The sequence below is a fragment of the Protopterus annectens genome, chromosome 10.part0, assembly GCF_019279795.1.
Source record: "Protopterus annectens isolate FY-2018-M chromosome 10.part0, PAN1.0, whole genome shotgun sequence".
In the NCBI taxonomy this organism is placed as follows: Eukaryota; Metazoa; Chordata; order Ceratodontiformes; family Protopteridae; genus Protopterus; species Protopterus annectens.
In genome coordinates, this window is record NC_056744.1 from 328,227,230 (window position 1) to 328,245,437 (window position 18,208).

General features: G+C 40.2%; 1 protein-coding gene across 3 annotated transcripts in view; it reads right to left on the reverse strand.

Moving 5' to 3' along the window:
• DNM3 (dynamin 3) overlaps window positions 1-18,208 on the reverse strand; it is a 2,680,418-nt gene that overhangs the window by 1,801,057 nt on the left and 861,153 nt on the right. For all 3 annotated transcript variants that reach the window (XM_044085220.1, XM_044085219.1, XM_044085218.1), the window contains exon 9: window positions 12,603-12,670. In XM_044085220.1, coding sequence (XP_043941155.1) covers window positions 12,603-12,670 — 68 coding nt within the window. The remainder of the gene's footprint in view (window positions 1-12,602; window positions 12,671-18,208) is intronic.

Sequence of the window (18,208 nt, forward strand, 5' to 3'; positions counted from 1 at the left end):
CTTGGGATTTACTGAACCACATCTTCCCACCCTTCTGTCCTTTGGGATAAGGCCTAGAAGGGGTGGAAAAACGGACTCCAACAGCAGAAAGAGTCTTGCCGTCCTGCTCACACCTGGTCAAGGTCTCCTTCACCTGAGGGCCAAACAAAGCTGACCCATCAAAGGGAGAATTTGTGAAGGATGCCTTAAAGGGATCCATAAAATCACATAGCCGCATCCAGGCTTGGCGCCTAAGAGCCACACCTGTGCCTGCGGCTCTACTCGCCCATCCGCAGCATAAGATATTAGCCGCATGGAGGAGTTAGCAATGGAATTGAGGGTTCCTAGCTGAAGCAATCTTTTCTTGAGCCCCTGCAGCTGTAGGATCCTGAACTACTTCTCCCAGCTCCTTCAGGATATCTCTCTGGAGTCTGGTGAAGTGACAAAGATAATTCAGCGAGCATAGCAAAGGTCGCTGAGGAAAACATCCGCTTGCCGTACCTATCCATGGTCCTAGAGTCCTTATTAGGAGGATGGACGGGCACGGAAGGATCTGCAAGTTCCTTTTGGTGGCCGCAGCCACCACCATGGCATCAGCGGGACACCCTTGGTAAGGAATTGTTTGTCACTAGGGGCAGTGATAAATTTAGAAGGCCTCCTAGGGACTGGCTCTACAGAGTCAGGAGCTGTCCACGCCTTCGTGCAATAACCTGCATAAGGGGGTCGAAGGTGGAGACACCCAGGAGGTGGAGGGCCGAGATCCAAACGCCTCTAGGTATACTGACTCATCCTCAGAGGGATTGTTGGTGGGCCAGTTTCCCTCTGTTTCAGAAGTTCTAGGATGTCTGAGAAGGAGACATCCTCAGAGGGGATCTAGGGGATCCCTCTGACTCATCAAAGTCAGTATCCAAAGTGACAGACTCAGGGAGTCTACATGCTTCCTCTTACAAGTCCTCTTCCTAGGAGGATCTCCCGAAACATCAGGAGAATCCTCGGAAGAGGGGAAATTCCCAATGGGGAAACCTGAGGCGGAGGATCTCTGGGTCCTATAGCAAGAGAAGTGGCAGAGATGTCAACAGGTACAATAGAGGGAGGAGCTACGGGAAGAGACTGCTGACTGATACCAGTGGCCAGTACACTCTTCATCACCTCGAATGCTCCCCTCCCAGGCAGGTCCGAGAGAACCCGCTCCAAGAGCTAGGAACCCAGGGGCCACCGAAGGGAAGTCTCCGAGGCAGATGTCGGAGCCGAGCTCACCAAGGCCGAGGCTCCAAGGGAAGAGCGGGCTCGGACAAGGGTCCGATGCCACTCACCCCTCGGAGGAGACCATGGAAGCCCGACCACCGAATCCCTCTAAGGAAGAGGAGATAAGAGTAGGGGCTGAAGGGACAGAAGGAGGTATCCGCCCTCCAGCCAAGCAGTAACCATGCCCGAAGACTCCAACCCAAACTCTGGGGTAGAGTCGAAGGAGGAACTGTAACGGGTGTGGACCAACAGTCGCCTGCTGAGACGGACTGTGTAGCATTTGGGCCAGTACCTGTGACTTGAGCAATCTACTGACCACTCTCTCTAGGTCATGATCTGACAATCTGGATGACCTTGAAGATCGGCTCCGATGGCTCCGCTCCGATAGAAGAGGCGGCGGAGCCGAAGTATCGGCTCCAAGGAAGGAGACCTCGACCTCTTCCTGAATGGGCCATCGAGCCGATACTACTGATCCTGTCGGCACCGATTTCTCGGAGCCGGCAGAACGTTCGATGTATCGGCTCCAGCCGGAGCCGATACAGCTAAAATAACGGTGTCGGAGCCGATCGAGCCGACACCGATGCCTGTGCCACATGGGTGTCGGAGCCGATCGGGCGACACGATGCCGATGCCCGTGCCACGTGGGGGTCGGAGCCGATCGAGCCGACACCACAGTGGTCAGCAGATTCGCACCGATAGCCATCGCGCCGAAAGCTGTGGATTCAGAATCGCTCCAGCCGAGCGATCTCGACTCTATACGAAGTCGGAGCCGAGGCCGCAGGCTTAGAAACAGAAGCCTGGGCCTTGGCAGTTTTGGTTGATTTTGTGGAGCCGACTTAGCCGGAGAGCCCTCCGGCTTAAGAAGACCCTGAGAATCAACTTATTGCGTCTCTCCTGCAGGACTCTCTGGCTGAAGGAGTGACAAATAGCACAGGAGTCCTGCAGGTGAAGAGGGCCCAAAGCAGCTTTACAAATACATTTTCAACACAAGCATCTGTACAAATGGTTTTGATATACAAATGACATATAATTTATTTATTTATTTATTTTATTTTACATTTGTTGATTGGGCTAGTCTAGCTGGATACATGTCCATTTACAGTAGAGGCCCAGTGAGACAAGCTTGCTCCAAACATAATAAAATTACAAAATAGAAATTAGAAAATAAAAATTACAAAAATAGAAATTACAAAATAAAGATTCACTACTTACACTAATAGCTTTCATGTGGAGATAAGCTCCAAATATAGCAAAATTACTATATGTAATACTTAAAAGTTACTAAAGTTCTACTATATAAGAGAATTTAATAGTGTATGGGTTATAATTAAATACAAGTTTGTCTAAGAAGAGGAAAAGTAGTTTAGAGTCTCTGCATGGGTTTTAGATATAAGGAGGTACAGGTACACTTGAGGGTCTAATGTTGCCATTTGTAAGTCAAAGTAGGGGAACACGAGTTGAGGGTAGAGAACAAATGTTACAGATGAGGGCTGGAATAAAGTTAGCTTCTAGGATTACAGTTAGAGAGGGGACACCGCCCAGCTATGCTGGCATATGTTACACATCCACTGCCTTACTTCTCCTGGCATAGCTGGCAATACTTTACACTGTCACAATCCTGAATTAGCATTCCTCTTTCTGGATAGACAAAGTGCATTATTTGTTTGTAGTCTCTTCCTTCTATGTGGAGCAAGGTTATTTAGGATATTTAGGAAAGTTGTACTGAATTAATTTACAGCATCATCTAAGGGGAGGATTTTTAGGGTGTTCCAATTAGTAGATGATAGGGTAGTAATGAATATTTCTGTGTTAAACTTGGGCATTTTTTAGGTTGTTTTATAAATATGCTGTTTAGGTGGATCTGTGAGATGTCTAGTTGTGTAGACTGGGAGATGTTCACTTAGCAAATCTGACATTTTACCTGTGGTGGTGAATTTACTGGGGTATGATACTAGGCTACAGTCTAATATGGAACTTGATGTCCTGTTATAATGCGTAGGGCTATAAATTAGTTATGTGCAACTATATAAGTTCATTCTAGATGTAGGGGAGTTAGTGGTTACACCCAACCAATTGATATTGGCATCACCTAGGAGTATTTTTAATTATGGAATTGTCATGGATATTTAATGTTGGATATCTTCCACGGAAACTGTATTGTCACCAGTGGCAATGTAAAGGACAATAATACATAACTATTTATTTTCAAGAAAGTAATAAGAATCTCTGCTAAACTTAATTTTGGTATTTGCTTGTTGTAAGGGGAAATGTGGTAGCTGTTGGGAAATATTAAAGCAATGCCATCACCCTTCCTCTTTGTATGGTCATTATGGATGATATTATAACTGGGGGGGTAATTCTGCAGTCATTTATGCTGGGTTTATGCCAAGTTTCAGTTACAGTGAGAGTATCAAGCTTGTACTGGGTAATCCAGGCATGTAGGTCAACAGTTTTATTTCTTATGCTTCTAATATTTATGGTAGAAAAAGCTAGATTACCAGGGTTGTGGGTAGCTCATTGCGGGGTTAGAGTAGTGCATATTGTGGGGTTAGAGTAGTGCGTATTGTGGGGTTAGAGTAGTGTGTATTGTGGGGTTAGAGTAGTGCGTATTGTGGGGTTAGAGTAGTGCGTATTGTGGGGTTAGAGTAGTGCGTATTGTGGGGTTAGAGTAGTGCGTATTGTGGGGTTAGAGTAGTGCGTATTGTGGGGTTAGAGTAGTGCGTAAAAGAGAATTGCCTTGATGTTGGTTGTGACAGGCAGGGCCACGACTAAGGTGAATGTCTCCTCCTAGGAAGATTTTAGTGTTTTGGGGTATAAAGTGTTAGCTGTTGAAATATCTTACATTTTATACATAAACCCTCTTTCAAAATAGACAGAGACATTGTTAGTCTTTCTTTTTCACTGACTTACCATGATTTGTGTTAACTGTAACTGCTAAAATGCTTTTTATATTACATTTAATCCTTTTCCCATTTGAACCATCTTCCACTACCTTAATTGCAAGTTTTTGCTATGTCCCATGATTCCTTCCTACTTCGAGTAACTACTATTACATTGCTCCACAGTGTATTGTTACTGTATGCAGTTACTTCTATTACTATGTTCCACTGTGTATTGTTACTGTGTGCAGTTACTTCTATTACTATGCTCCACTGTGTATTGTTACTGTGTGCAGTTACTTCTATTACTATGCTCCACTGTGTATTGTTACTGTGTGCAGTTACTTCTATTACTATGCTCCAATGAATACTGTTACTGTGTGTGTAGTTCTATTCTATTTTCTACTGTGTATTGTTACTGTGTACAGTTACTTCTATTACTATGCTCCACTGTGTATTGCTAAGGTGTACAGTTGCCACTCATTTTCTTGGCTTCCATAATGACAATTCCAAGTAATCCGCAGCATAGGAATGGCAGTTTGAAAAGTTAAGTAGTGAAAAATGTAATTTTTTTAGCCATACATATATTGATAAAGCCCTGACTATGGCCCAGGTGACCTGGGTTTGATTAGTAGATCAGGTACCTAATGGTAAAGCAAGGGAGGAAGGCCATGCCACCCGGGGGGTGGGTTGAAAGAAAGTCCTGGCTGGTCTTATGCTGTTGTTCCCGGATATAATCCCTTTTGGTGACTGTGGGCCCAGTAAACAGGTGGGGGCCATTATACAGGTGGGCACTGCTGTGCCTACCCAAGCTGGTGACAGGTGTCTATGATGGACATGCACAGAGGAGTCATGACGAGCTGTTAGTTGAACATTAATGGCCGCTATGGTAATGTAGGTGCCCACATCACCAACCAAGGGGTGGGTTTTGGGCCGTTCATACAAAATGCACTTACACCTAGGATGCCGGTGACAGTACAAATTCCCCAAAGCTAGCTTGAATGATGACCCTTCACATAGCACACCCACGGGATCCGAGGGAAAGATGTCCCACTCCTAGGTAAAGACTGACCTTCAGTCCAATGTGAATTCACCGGCATGAGGTTTGATGATAGCTAGGGTGAGAAAGAAATAGAAAAAAAATGTTGTCAGAATTGTTGCTGTTTAACTGTAATTCACTCTGGCAGTGCCCAAAATGCTTTCAGTACCCCCCCCCCCCAGGTGACATTAGTGATTGTAACCAATTGGGGCTACGGAATCCAATCTGCCACTAACACGGCACTTCTGCCCTATGACCTCACTGGTCTTTTGTTCCTAGGCTGTATATTTCAACAGCAGATGGTGAGACATCACTGGAGGATGGAAGACCATCAAACAGTGGGCCTGGAGATCAACCAAACAGGACATCAGTGCAGAAGGAGTGCAGCAGCACTCAGGACTAGCGCAACACCAGCTGTCCACCCCAAAAGTCCAGAAAAAATGAGCTGACCGAGCATATTAAGTAACTAGTGGTGACATTGTTTTGCAGTAACAGGCCAGTACTGTGAGCTGACAAATCCAATTCATTCTGTTTATGGGAGGTTACGGTCATCAGCTGCCCTTAGCTGTAACTCTGACAGAATCTCTGCCATACATGCTGCCCTCTTGTCAAAATCAGCAGAAAGCTGTGGAGTGCTGAAGAGTTTTGCTGTGCTTTTGATTTTCTGTTTTGGAATAAACATAACAAACACAATTTTAAAAGCTGTAATGAAGAGCACAACCAGAATCATGCGGTGTGATTTTCTGCTGACATTGGAATCTTGTGCTGTGGATTTTCTGCTGACTTCAGAATCTTATGGTGTGAATGTTCTGCTCATTTGAGCGCTATGTTGTGGCTTTTGCACAATACATATCTTTGCAGCACTGTTTTGTATACTACAGTTGCCACTAAGGTACAGCTGTAATGGCTTTCCGTTTTCCTTGATTTGTGATCCTTTTGTTTTAGTTTGCTTGTCTTTCCCATGATTTTTTTATTTCAGCTGGTTCACTTGGCTTACAGGACACAAGAGTGCTTTGTTTTAGAAAATCTTTAGTTTGACCCTAGGTGAATACTTTTATTAAGATTCCATATTTGCAATTTAATTTATTTTATTATTTTATTAATACATTTCTTGGTTTCCTTCTTTTATCTTAGAACCAAACTTTCACTGCCAACGTGTTTTTCCCTCCTAGGTTGTCTGTGCACAACTAATTTGCTCAGAAACACCTGTAGACATGACAAAGACCAATGTCATACATCTCTAAATTTTCTTGGTGTGAACTGTTTTTCTTTTTTTTAAATAATCCTGTGGCCAAGTATGGAGAGGAGATGTAAAGTTCCCAGCCCCTCTCAATCACTGCGGTATTCATCCCCACTGTCTCCTATTACTAGTGAAAAGTAAATGGATGGTCCATGAGGGGTCACCGTTCAACCAGAGTCCTTGCATTTTCCTCCACAGTGGTAGTGCCTATACCACAGGAATATGTATGCTACCATGCACATCCCTACGTAACGGACTGCATGTGGCTTAGATATGAGCACGTTGGGTATATCTGCTATCAAGGTTTTGTATCCCAGCTGCTTCATCACACAAATCCCTAATCCTAAACTTGTTGTTTCACAACAAACAAGCAAATCATACAGAAGCAGAGCATCCATCACTTCATGTCCAAAGATTAATGACAGTTATTAACAGAAAATATATAAACCAAACAGAGAATTGACAGCCACTGTGCACACAGAACACACAGTCATCTGTGTTCAGGTTCACTCTTTGCAAGGAGGAGAAAACATAAGAAACAGATGGCTTTCTAAGGCAATCACATTAATTAAACTAGCTCACTTCCTTTATACTAACAAATAAATAGTCCTAGTACTGTGTCATTACAGAATCTAAAGAATTTCAAATGTGGAATATTCACAGACTTCATTTAGATGATCAAAAATGACATGTTGTAACTAGAAACGTAAACCATTCACCCTTATTTCAACACTGTTTAATACTAAGTGTTCATTTAATCCAGCAGCAGTTTCTCTTCTTTTACTGTCTCATTATAGGAATTAAGCTTCTCTATTGCATTCCGCAGACAGTTGTTACGTAGTAAAGTGCTAGAAAAAGGTAGTACAAACTGGGCTTCTTGAAACTGTTAAACTCCTCAGCTTCTGTAAAGTGTTCTTGACAAGTTTAATTAATAAATCTAACAAAGTTTCAGAATACTTGTCACCGATTCCAGCCATCCATGGTTTCGTAATCACAGTTCTCAAGAGCTCAAGAAGGAATAATGCACTGGGGTATTTAGAGCACTTAGCTCTGTAGTGATAACAGTGCTTTCTTATTCTGCTCTTGTAGTGCTATGGAGATAGCTAGTGATTTAGAAACGTGTAAGAGTGAATATGGAGCAAAAGCACACACACACATGCAAACAATAACAGTCACAATTAGTTCCCTACGCACACTTAAAATGTCTATCACACCTGTATACATAACAGTTTATTTATCAGATTATGACAACTATGATATGTTTATATTTCTGTTCATATCTCTGGAAAGGAACATGGCAACATGATGGATAATGCTTCTTTCTGAAGCTGGCAACAGCACGTTTGATTTTTTCCCCAAGTCATGAGACCGATGCAAATCTGGACAGCTACTGCCATTGGTTGGTCAGCTTATGAAAATTATATATTTTTCATATTTTTGATTATATTTATGGAAAAGGAACACAGCAATGTTGAGCTTAACCATTACTTTCGAAGCTGACATTACTGTGGGAAAACTGCCCACTTAAACATGAACTCTGTCTAGTAAAGGTGACGAAATATACATTTTTGCTTATTTATCACATTATCAAAAATACATTTTTCATATCTCTTTGTATAAGTAAGTATCCCTAATGACCAAGCAAGGCACAAGCCTGGTTCAGACTTAATTTGGAAGTTAACATCTGTAAAAACAAATCACCCACAGGCAATGTGTGGTTACGTGCCATGGTTACTGCGGTATTGTTACATTTTAATGAATATGCAAAGAATATACATAAAATCCAAGGTTGTTCTCAATTATAAAAATCAGGCTTCACAGATGCAGGGACAGTATTCATACTGCTGCAAAGATATATGTGTGCTGAACAGTTTTCCTGATTTTATTTTTTGTCTGCCTTTTAAAGTTCTGGGGGTTATGAACATTTCGTTAAAGTATGAATTCAAAAATACAAATTCTGAAAAGTAACTCAGGATGCACTATTGTTTCAATGGGGAGTGTTAATCAGAATCGCACACCTTCTCTGGAATGAATAAGCTCATTTTGTTGTCTACAGCATACAAAGAGAAAAGTACAGGAAATGAGTGAATAAGCAGAAAAAAACAGCTTTTAACACAAAAAGATACAGTGCAACGTGACTTTCAAAAGTAACTGTTTTCTGACTAAAACAAATTACAGAGTGCTGATTACTGTGGTAGAATTCTAAAGCCACACAATTCACAAATTACAAACCTACTAAGCCACAGATGTCACTGATATTACAAATAAGTAAATCAGAACTATGTGCAAAAACAAGAAAAACAGCTGAATAGGAAAACCAAGAACTTATTTAATAGTCAAAAAATAAAAACAAAACAACAAATATCCAGTTAGCTCTTTCGTCTTTAACTTTGAGACTTCTTCAGACTGAATACATTTAGCATCACCAAGCACTTATATAATACCTAGTCATTACCAGCTGATATTGTATATCTGAGCTCATATACTCTCTTGTAAAAACATGCAATACAGATGCTAATGACAAAAATGGTTTAAGCAAGCATTATATTTCATCCAAATGTAAAGTGGATTTTAAAATTATTGTATTAGGTTATGTTGCAAGATATGATAATAAGTTTGATGCTGAGGAAGAATTAGGGTGGAAAGAATATTTATGGCAAGTTAAACTTAATGCTTGTTATCCACCAGGGTTAAACAGAGAAGATTCTGTTGCTTACCTGAAACACAAAGGGTTACAGCACTAAACTATTTTAATCACATGACTAGGTATTATATAAATGCTTGGTGAAGCCAAATGTATTCAGTCTGAAGAAGTCTCAAGGTTAGAGATGAAATGATACAGAATCGAAACTGCCTAGACATGGAAAGACCTTGTTGTGTCTAATAATGTTGGCTGAAAAAAAAGCAATTATTATAAAATGGAAATAAAAATCTAAACCAACTTTACTGGAAGTAGTGAATATAGTAACAGAGATAAAACAACTGGAACTGAGATCTTTAAAAATGGTACGAGCAAACTACATAGGAAAAATGGGAATTGTGGGAGCAATACATCCAGGGGAGGAATGAGGTTTAAAAGAAGGCAGGACTTAAATGAGCTATGTATTGTTTTACTGAAAATGATTGGGTAGATTATAAGTGATGTATAATGTTTTCAACTGGAAGTCCATTAGTATGGTTTGTGATGTAAAATGCAAAATGCTTGTGACTAGGATTGTGTCGGTGTGATCTGTTTTCATTTATATACATGTGTGATTTCCTGTGTAGTAAGTGATGGTTTAATAAAGATGCTTTTTGTTTAAAAAAAGACAGGAATTGAATAATTTATGTAATATTGCTTAGGATATATGATATATCACAATATATGTGAAGTATAATGTGTGTTATGTTAATATAGTTTGATTACTTATATATGAGTGTAAATTTGCCTATGTCACTAGTGATAATTCAGTAAAGGTGCTTCGAAAAAAAGGTTAGAGACAAAAGCGCTAACTGGATTCTTCTTACTTTATTGTTTTTATTTTGTGACTATTAAATAAGTTCTGAGTTTTCCTATTCAGCTGGTTTTGTTTTTTTTTCATGTTTTGAACATAACAGCTTCACCTTTGATGGAATTAAAATTGAAGTACACTTTTAATCAGCTCACTAGCACCATGACATAAAGCCCAATGACCCAGAATAGTTGGCCAAGGATGCTGGGTAGGAAGGGGGGTAGAAGTGAGCAGCTGATTCTGTTTCATCCAGCTTGTCATGAAAAACATATCTAGGTTCACTGCTATGGAGGCTGCATGTTAAAACAAGAGTCACCAGGGGCACTTGGGTAACAACAGGAATGCACATGCCAAGCAAGGTATGGATGGAAGTAGGAACATTCAAGGGCCAGTAATGCAGCCTAGCCTGTCAGCTGGAGTAGGGTGTGGAATTAGGGCAGAATTAAAAATGCCCTTCACGTCTGTCTGAATGATGTTCCTCTTTGAAGGCTTTCACACTACAGGCAGGAAGGAACAAATGGATGAAGATAGCCTTGCCTCTCTGGCAGTAGTTGGGGAATAACTGGAGGACAAATGCAGGCACTCTGGGCAAAATAATGAATTAAAAAAGAAACAATGTACATTGTGGCAGTATTACTATTCTCCAAACTACTATTTTTAAGCAACAAAACAGTCTTGTCCTGACTGTAACAGAGATGACCGAGAAGGGACAAGCTGGGAAGGATGGCAGATAGCAGCCATCAATGGCACACATCCTGGACAGAGAGAAAAGTGGCTCTATCTCACTGTTTGGGTGACACCTAGAGGGAGCACTGGACACTGAATCCATGAATAATGGGCCAGCAAAGCACATGCTTCCTAGTGTTGCAAAATACACTAAAGTTGGGGATGACGTGTGTGTAAACACACATGCTGTCTGTGATAGGAATTCACAGTGGAGTTCAAGACAGCTGCTGCAGAGGTTAGGAGCTCTGAGGTCTAGAAGGGGAATCCACTGGGTCTGACAGACTGGGCTACTCTTTACTGTCAGATTCTCACCTCACGAGAAAATGAAGGAGCTGATTAAGCCCTCCAGCCTGAGAATCAACGGGCTACAGATCTCTCACACTGGCTGGAAGGTGCCTGATTCCCATCAGAAAGGCATGAGTGGGCACATTATTTACAGCATTTTGCCCTTGCTATCTGTCTACTATCAGAACCTCTCTTGGCCAACAACTGGCTCATTCATTCTCAGTATACCAGTGCAACAGCAGACCAAGAAGGGCCATCATTTAGGAAGTCATCAGGGGTCATTTTGATTGTTTTCTTATGGCCTAACCCCTAGCACGTGCCTAGTAACATGTCCAGGGTTAGGTATACAATAAGCATCAGTGACAGTGTGTCATTAGCATCTGCAAATCACGTAAGCATTCAGGAGGGCCCTCCTTCCCCTTGAAGTCAGTTCTCCTCTGAGGTCTATTGTCTCCATTAGTTATTTAACCATGGGAACATGTGCCCTGGGTATGTGCACCTACACCCTCTTACTGAGCAGATGCAAGGCGACACAGCTGCATAACTCTGCTCCTCTCTCACGCAAGCTACAACAGGCGCCTGAAATGACATTTAAGCTTTGGTCACCAGGGGTCACAGTCAGGGCTTTACTTCTGTATGCCAGTGGAGTTGGCCTAGTGAATAGGTCCAAGGAAGGAGAGTCATTGGGCAAGACTCAGGAGACAAATCAAGCACCAAAACCACTTTCAAACACTCTCAACTTATACAAAACTGTGATAAGATGATAATTGTACAACCAAAATACTCTGACAGAAGTAATAAACACAGAAAATTAGAAGAATGTTATATCAGTAATTAAAGATATCTATATTATTGCTTGTGAAACATATTTTCTTTATATTTTTTTTTCAGAGAATCCACGAAGGTGAAAAAGCATCAACTCTTTATTGCAATAAATTAAATGACTAAAAGACCTGAGCTTAGCCTTACCCATGAGGGCTACATTACGCTAACTGCTGACCAAGGGAAGGCAGTCACCTTAGCATATTTAGAGATTGTACAAACAATGTTGATGATATGTTAACAGTTATTCCTCTGTATGTCAGTTTTTTAAAACTGTTATTTTGACCAACTGTGTTTGGCAAAATGGCAATGAATGAAGCAGTTTGACCAATCATAAGATAAGTCTTCCTTTATACTGCCTATAATCTTTGTTTCTGGAGTGTCTCTGACAGTGACTTGCCTCTACCTCAAATGATGTATCGGGCACATCACTGGGTTGTTAAGCAATTGCAAATGGAAATAACCACTAGTACTTGTAAGCCCCCCAATGCCTCATATACCTAGTACTGCGGGTCATTTTCAGTGAATATCTTAGATAAACTCAGCTGTTTGTCCCAGACATTTTGAGCCTGCTTCAGAAAACTTACACTGGCCAGTGTGGCATCAATGCATTCTAGTCCTTCCCAGCTTTTAAACAATATCAGAGAAAAAGGATCACTCTGCAGTTATGTTACGAAACAAAGCAAGTACAGGCCTTATAAGTAACTCCATAATCAAAGGTGTGTGCTACTGTGTTGGCTCTGAACCATGTTTGTAACCAAATGGCTTAATATTTATATAAAAGAACTATATTTCTCCCAGGCCTCTACTGTAAATGGGCTCACCTTGGACCAGTGGACCTTCTAGGTAAACAAATGCAAATAAAATAAATAAATGAATAAATAAATATTTCTCACCTGATGCCGTGGATGTTTTTGATGGCGTAGCTTATCTCTTTCCGCAGATCCTTCTCGTCAAACTCGGTCTATAAGCCAAGTATTAACGTCTGTTAGTCAGGGCTGCATGTAATACAATTCTCACAGTTTTCCCACCTCACATTCACTGTCAGAATACATTTTTATGGCTCTGATATGCAAATGACCAGCAGTTTATTTACAAAGGCTCTACCTAATTTATTTTAATCTAGTTAAAAAAAACTTTAAAACATCTCAGAGTAATCACAGCCCAGTAGAATGACTCTTTCATAAAACAGATGCAAAAGAAAACGGCAACATAATGTATACAAATGGTGTAATATGAGGATGTTTCTTTTCACAAAACAGGTGGTAGATGCATAAAACAGCTTTCTGGAAGATACTGCTCAGTCAATAATGCCCATAATATACTAAGGCAATATTCAGTGATAATCAGGAAAAGGTAGAAGTTTAGTCAGATTGGAACTGCACTGTGTCCGTCACATATAGGAAAAGGACAGCTAACTGGGCTAAGGCGAGTTAACTATTACTGCATTCATTGTTTCTCTGATGACTGGTAAGCACCACTGTTCTTATATAATGTGTACATACTTCTACCTACTACAAACTCCACAGTCTGATTGTTTATTTCTCTTTCATTCCTTTCCTGTTATTGCTCTGCCCTGTGTGGCCCTGTACCAGTTCTGTTTACTGCTGTATGGGCCCTTATCTGCTGTACTCTAATCCTCTGCTGTCTTGTTTACAGCAGGGTAAATCATCTGTCCCATCATACTGACAGGAATTGCTGTGTTCTGCTAGACTCTATTACACTAACTGTATTAAACAAGAGTGCAGTCAGTGTACTGTGTCAGCACAAACCGAGCTGTATGCTGTAAATTACCTGAGTGGTAACCCACCTTCATCCAGCAGGGTTCTGAATTACGTTTGGAATAAACCATATTCTACAACAAGCAAATCTTAAAAAATATGCATACATTTTTCAGAAGTACATTTAAAAAAAAAGAAATGAATGTATTATCTGTCCATCACTGCATTTGTCACAAATCACACATGTAATGCACCACCCCCTTCTACATGCCCTACAGTTCGTGCCATGGAGCTCCTTATGTCATTGTTAAAATGACCAAATCACACAAATAGGTATTAAAAATTCTTAAAAGTTTTTGCACGAAACTTCAACACACTGAAATGAAAACTAAACACCATACTCTAGCTAATGTAATAGGTTCCCAAACAGACAAGCTATGTGTTTACCACAGGGCACTGTGGGCACACAGCTTCAGAATTATTGTTTTAATTTCTACAGGCAAAATATTACTCCCTTAACATCAAATACACATTTGACTGACTGGGACTCAAAATCATAACTGATAGAGATGTGTGTTCAAGCAGCTTTCGACTAGTCCAAGCTGACAACCACTACAGTAGGCCCAAATTATGCTCTCTGTAGAGTCTTCATCTGACAATTAGAATTTCAATCCTGATTGCCAGGATAGTGCCTAGATACACTCTTGGAACCCACCTGTGCAAGGAATGTAAAAACAATCCTTCCTGCATCTTCAGCTGTTAATATACAGTCCATAAGGACAATGCAGTTTTGTACGTATACTCAAAATAACAGCAGATGCCCCACTAAGATAAATGCTGCAGAAATTACACGGATGTAAGTGTGTTAAAGAAGTCAGGTCACCAAGGTCACCAACATAATGCTTTCAGCAGCTGCCATTATGGCTGGTGTTCAGGCATGTTTCTCAGCTCACAATCATTAAAGGAGCTTAAGTGTATAAAGATTATATCAAGCATCATCCTCAGTTCACTTCTGGAACCCCCATGAAAAGGCAAAAAAGATACTTTCCAATAAATGTTATTGGCGAATGGTATAGACGCCATAAGGAACAATAGTAAATGTATAAAAATTTGCTGCTGCAAATTTGCCAAGAAGCTGCTATATAATCTTACCTAATAATTAAAGTGATTTGTTTTTATATACAATGTGGCAGTCAAGTGCCGCGTGTGCATTATTCTGCAATATCAGGAAGGGATAAGTGGGGAAGGGGAATGGATCCCCCCACAAGAGCAAATTCGCTGAACAGCATTTTAGATGTAAATACTGTTCAGTGAATTCAACTTTCAATTATTTAATATAGACCCCAAATATTCACCAAACTTCACAAAACCAAAATGAATAACCTCGAATCTTGCTATAACAAGATAGCCAGATTTTCCTCCAACCAGCCTCATAAATTACATCATTGTAATGCCCTCCACCAACTGAACTGGTTAGAACCCCCAAACTTACTTACATTAAATCAACTATTAATTGCCCACACAGTCATGTATAAACCTGATAACTGTCCAGCTCTGTCTGACCTTGTTCAACCCTATACTAACCTAAAGTCTCTTAGGTCAGCTGATAGTGTTACTTAAAGTTAAGAAACCTCATAACTCACATGGAGACTCTTTATACTGTCATAAAATTGCTAAATACTGGAATTCTCTTCCTCAACATACTCTATCCATCACTAATACTCACAACTTCAAACACGTCCTCATTGGATATGCCCCTGTTCTCCCCCAGACTAACCTGTTCTCACCCTCCATTCTTTCTGCCTCTCTTCTTGCTCTCACATAGCCTCATGTCCACCTTGGCTGTGACACGTCCACCTTCATTTATTTGATCATTCGATGTTTCCTTTTCTTGAACTTCATGGTTTAATACTGTTCTTTGTTCTGAATTAATTGATGTAATGATGTTCTGTTAATGGTGTCATTTTGTTACCACATAACATTGTATTTAAATGCTTATGTTTAACTACATTACTTCTCTAGAGCTTTTCTCCCCGGGTCTCCTCTGAAAATGGGTTATTTTGACCAGTTGGACATTATCCGGAAAATAAATGTAAATAAATAAAATAAATAGAAGAACGAAAATAAATATAATTTTACACTTCTGATTATTTTTAATTTGTTTTACAAGAATCCTGTATTAAATGTTGCATTTCTCACACTTGTAGAGTTTCAAAGCTGAACTGTTTGCACTGCTGCTGCTGCTGTAGTACTTAATTACATTGTTGTTGCGAGTGTTACTTGCAATAAGAAGGTTTTCTGTCTGCACTTCTGTGGCAGAAGTATGCTGTAGCAACTACCTGAGTTGGGGGCTACGGGCTGGAAGCTTATTGAGTGTTTTCATGATTGGTCTGTAGGCCTTGTTGTTGTACAACTTGTTTTTTATTTTATATAAGCCCAGTGTTTGCTCTATACTCTGCTCTCTGTGCAGCAGCAGTTAGCAGTGCCCTGTATAGATACAAATGCTATCAAGTTAAAATCTCCCCTTAAAATAACTATCTCCGCAGCCTTCCCCAGTCCCCCTGCAGTTCTAGAAGCATCTCAAAAAAGAAGCACAGACTCTGATAATCCTAAATCACACAGCTGTTTTATTTATGTAGAGTTCTGTTAATAACGTCCAAATACATAAACTGATAAGTGTTTTCATCTTAAGGCGTTCTAAGGCTTCTTCAGATAACAAGAATCGATTCATTCAGCCATTTTATGCAAAAAGAAGTCACGTGACCATTTTGCTGCAACATTGTTAAAGTGACCTAGTTGTAAAAAACAAGTGGTTGCCTATACATAGCAAAAAACAATTGTTGCTATGTAAAATAAATAGGTACTTACGTATTATCGCAACCAGATTTGTAACGCTGTCTACCTCCTAATGTTTTTTTGAAAGGAGTGAATGTTTGAGTAAGAAGGTGTTTGTTGACTCCTACTGATAGGTTTGTTTTCTTGAAAGGAGTGAATGTTTGAGTAAGGTGGTGTCTGTTGACTCCTACTGATAGGTTTTGCTGGTTAAACATGAACAGGAAGAAGAAACGGAAGCCGGACTTTGGCAACCAACTGCGAGAGGGACAAATATTTCTTCATGCATGCATTTCTTTTTAAAGACAGCGCGTAGAACCATGTGCTCTATTACACTGACCACAGATTCAGGGCAACTGTGATCCTCTATGTGTTTTAAACAGGATCTGGAAAGTGAAGCTCCTTCTTAAGGCTTTTTGTGAAAGTGTACAAAATGTACGGTACTTTCCTAATAGTATCTTTGACATCAGTTTAACACCAATGTGGCTTTTCCGTTTTTCTGTTTGGCGGACCAAGCAGCTCAGTCTTCAGATTATTAGCCTCCAGTCTGGAGTCCTGCTTTCTGCTGCTGTAAAGCACTCTGAATGGTAGGTTAACATCAGTCTTACACACCGCTATCCCATCGAGGAAGATTTCACTGTTGTTTTCTGTTGTGAAAGTGATGAGATGCGGTGGAAAACTGAACTTAATTTTCCATTCCAATTTGTCGTTTACAGGAGCAGAAAGCAGGAGTGCAGGCTTGAGACTAATATCTGAAGACTGAGCTGCTCGCTGAATTCACCTCTTGACATCTTTAAAGAATGCTACCCGCAAAGTCTAAAATTTTAACCCTTAATCATCTTACAAACCCACCACCGACATCCTAGAAGAGTTTTTAACAGTTCGCCCTTCCGAATTATACTTATTTGTTGTAGTTTTATTAAAAGAGAAGAAAGTATACCATGTCGCAAATTCTGGTTGTGATAATACGTAAGTACCAATAAATAAAATCCAACACTTTATTTTAAAACACAAAAAAATTAAACTTAAATCAAACAAGTGTCTGTTAATGTTGATAAGCTTTAAGCTTCAAAATACTGTTTATAGATGTAACACCATTTAAACCAGAGTAGGAGTTCTTTCCTTTCCAAGAATAACCCCCAAGGACTACCTCTAGGGTTTGGACTCAGTTTTTTAAGCACAAGAAACTTAACAGTGTGCTCTGGGAAAGTGCTGGGATGTCTAAATGAGGCATTAACTTTATTGCCTGTTCTAATAGCATAAGAGTGTTTGTGCATTCTTTCTTTCAGTGTCTGTTCGGTTTTGCTTACATAAAATGCTGTACAATTTTGGCACAAGGCAGCAATTAAATTTAATGCTAATCCTGCAAGTTTGCCCATTAATAAGGCATGTGTTAGTACACAGTATATCTTTACAAAAATTACATTTCACATCTAAACATTCCGTTGTGTGTGTTATATAAGTGTTTTTGGTTGGTTTCAAAGAAATGTTTTAAATTAGTGTCTCTTCTATAAGTAATAGTTGGTTTATTTTTCAACTTTTTTCTGGGTTGAAGCATTCATGTGCAATAGACCAATTCTTGTTCAGTACCCATCTAGTAAATTGATGGTCAGTTGAATAAACACTGATAATTCAACTGTTGGACATGCTCCACTTAAAGAAATCCCAATCCCTCAGAGCCACATGCTCCAGGGATCTAAACCTTGTCATCAGAACAAAACATGCTGGAGGGATAGGTTCCTGACTCAGAGACTCCCCATACTCTGGAATAGACTGCCCATACATGTCAAGCAGAGCACTTCCTTGGCCCTCTTCAAAAGAAACCATGACGATTGGATGGGAGATAGGAAATTCACCCCGGGGATCACGTCAGTCGCCCTGCTAGACAGGAGTCCAGGGAAGTAAATAATGTGGGAAGAAATATTCGGGGAATTGTTTGGCTAGGCTTG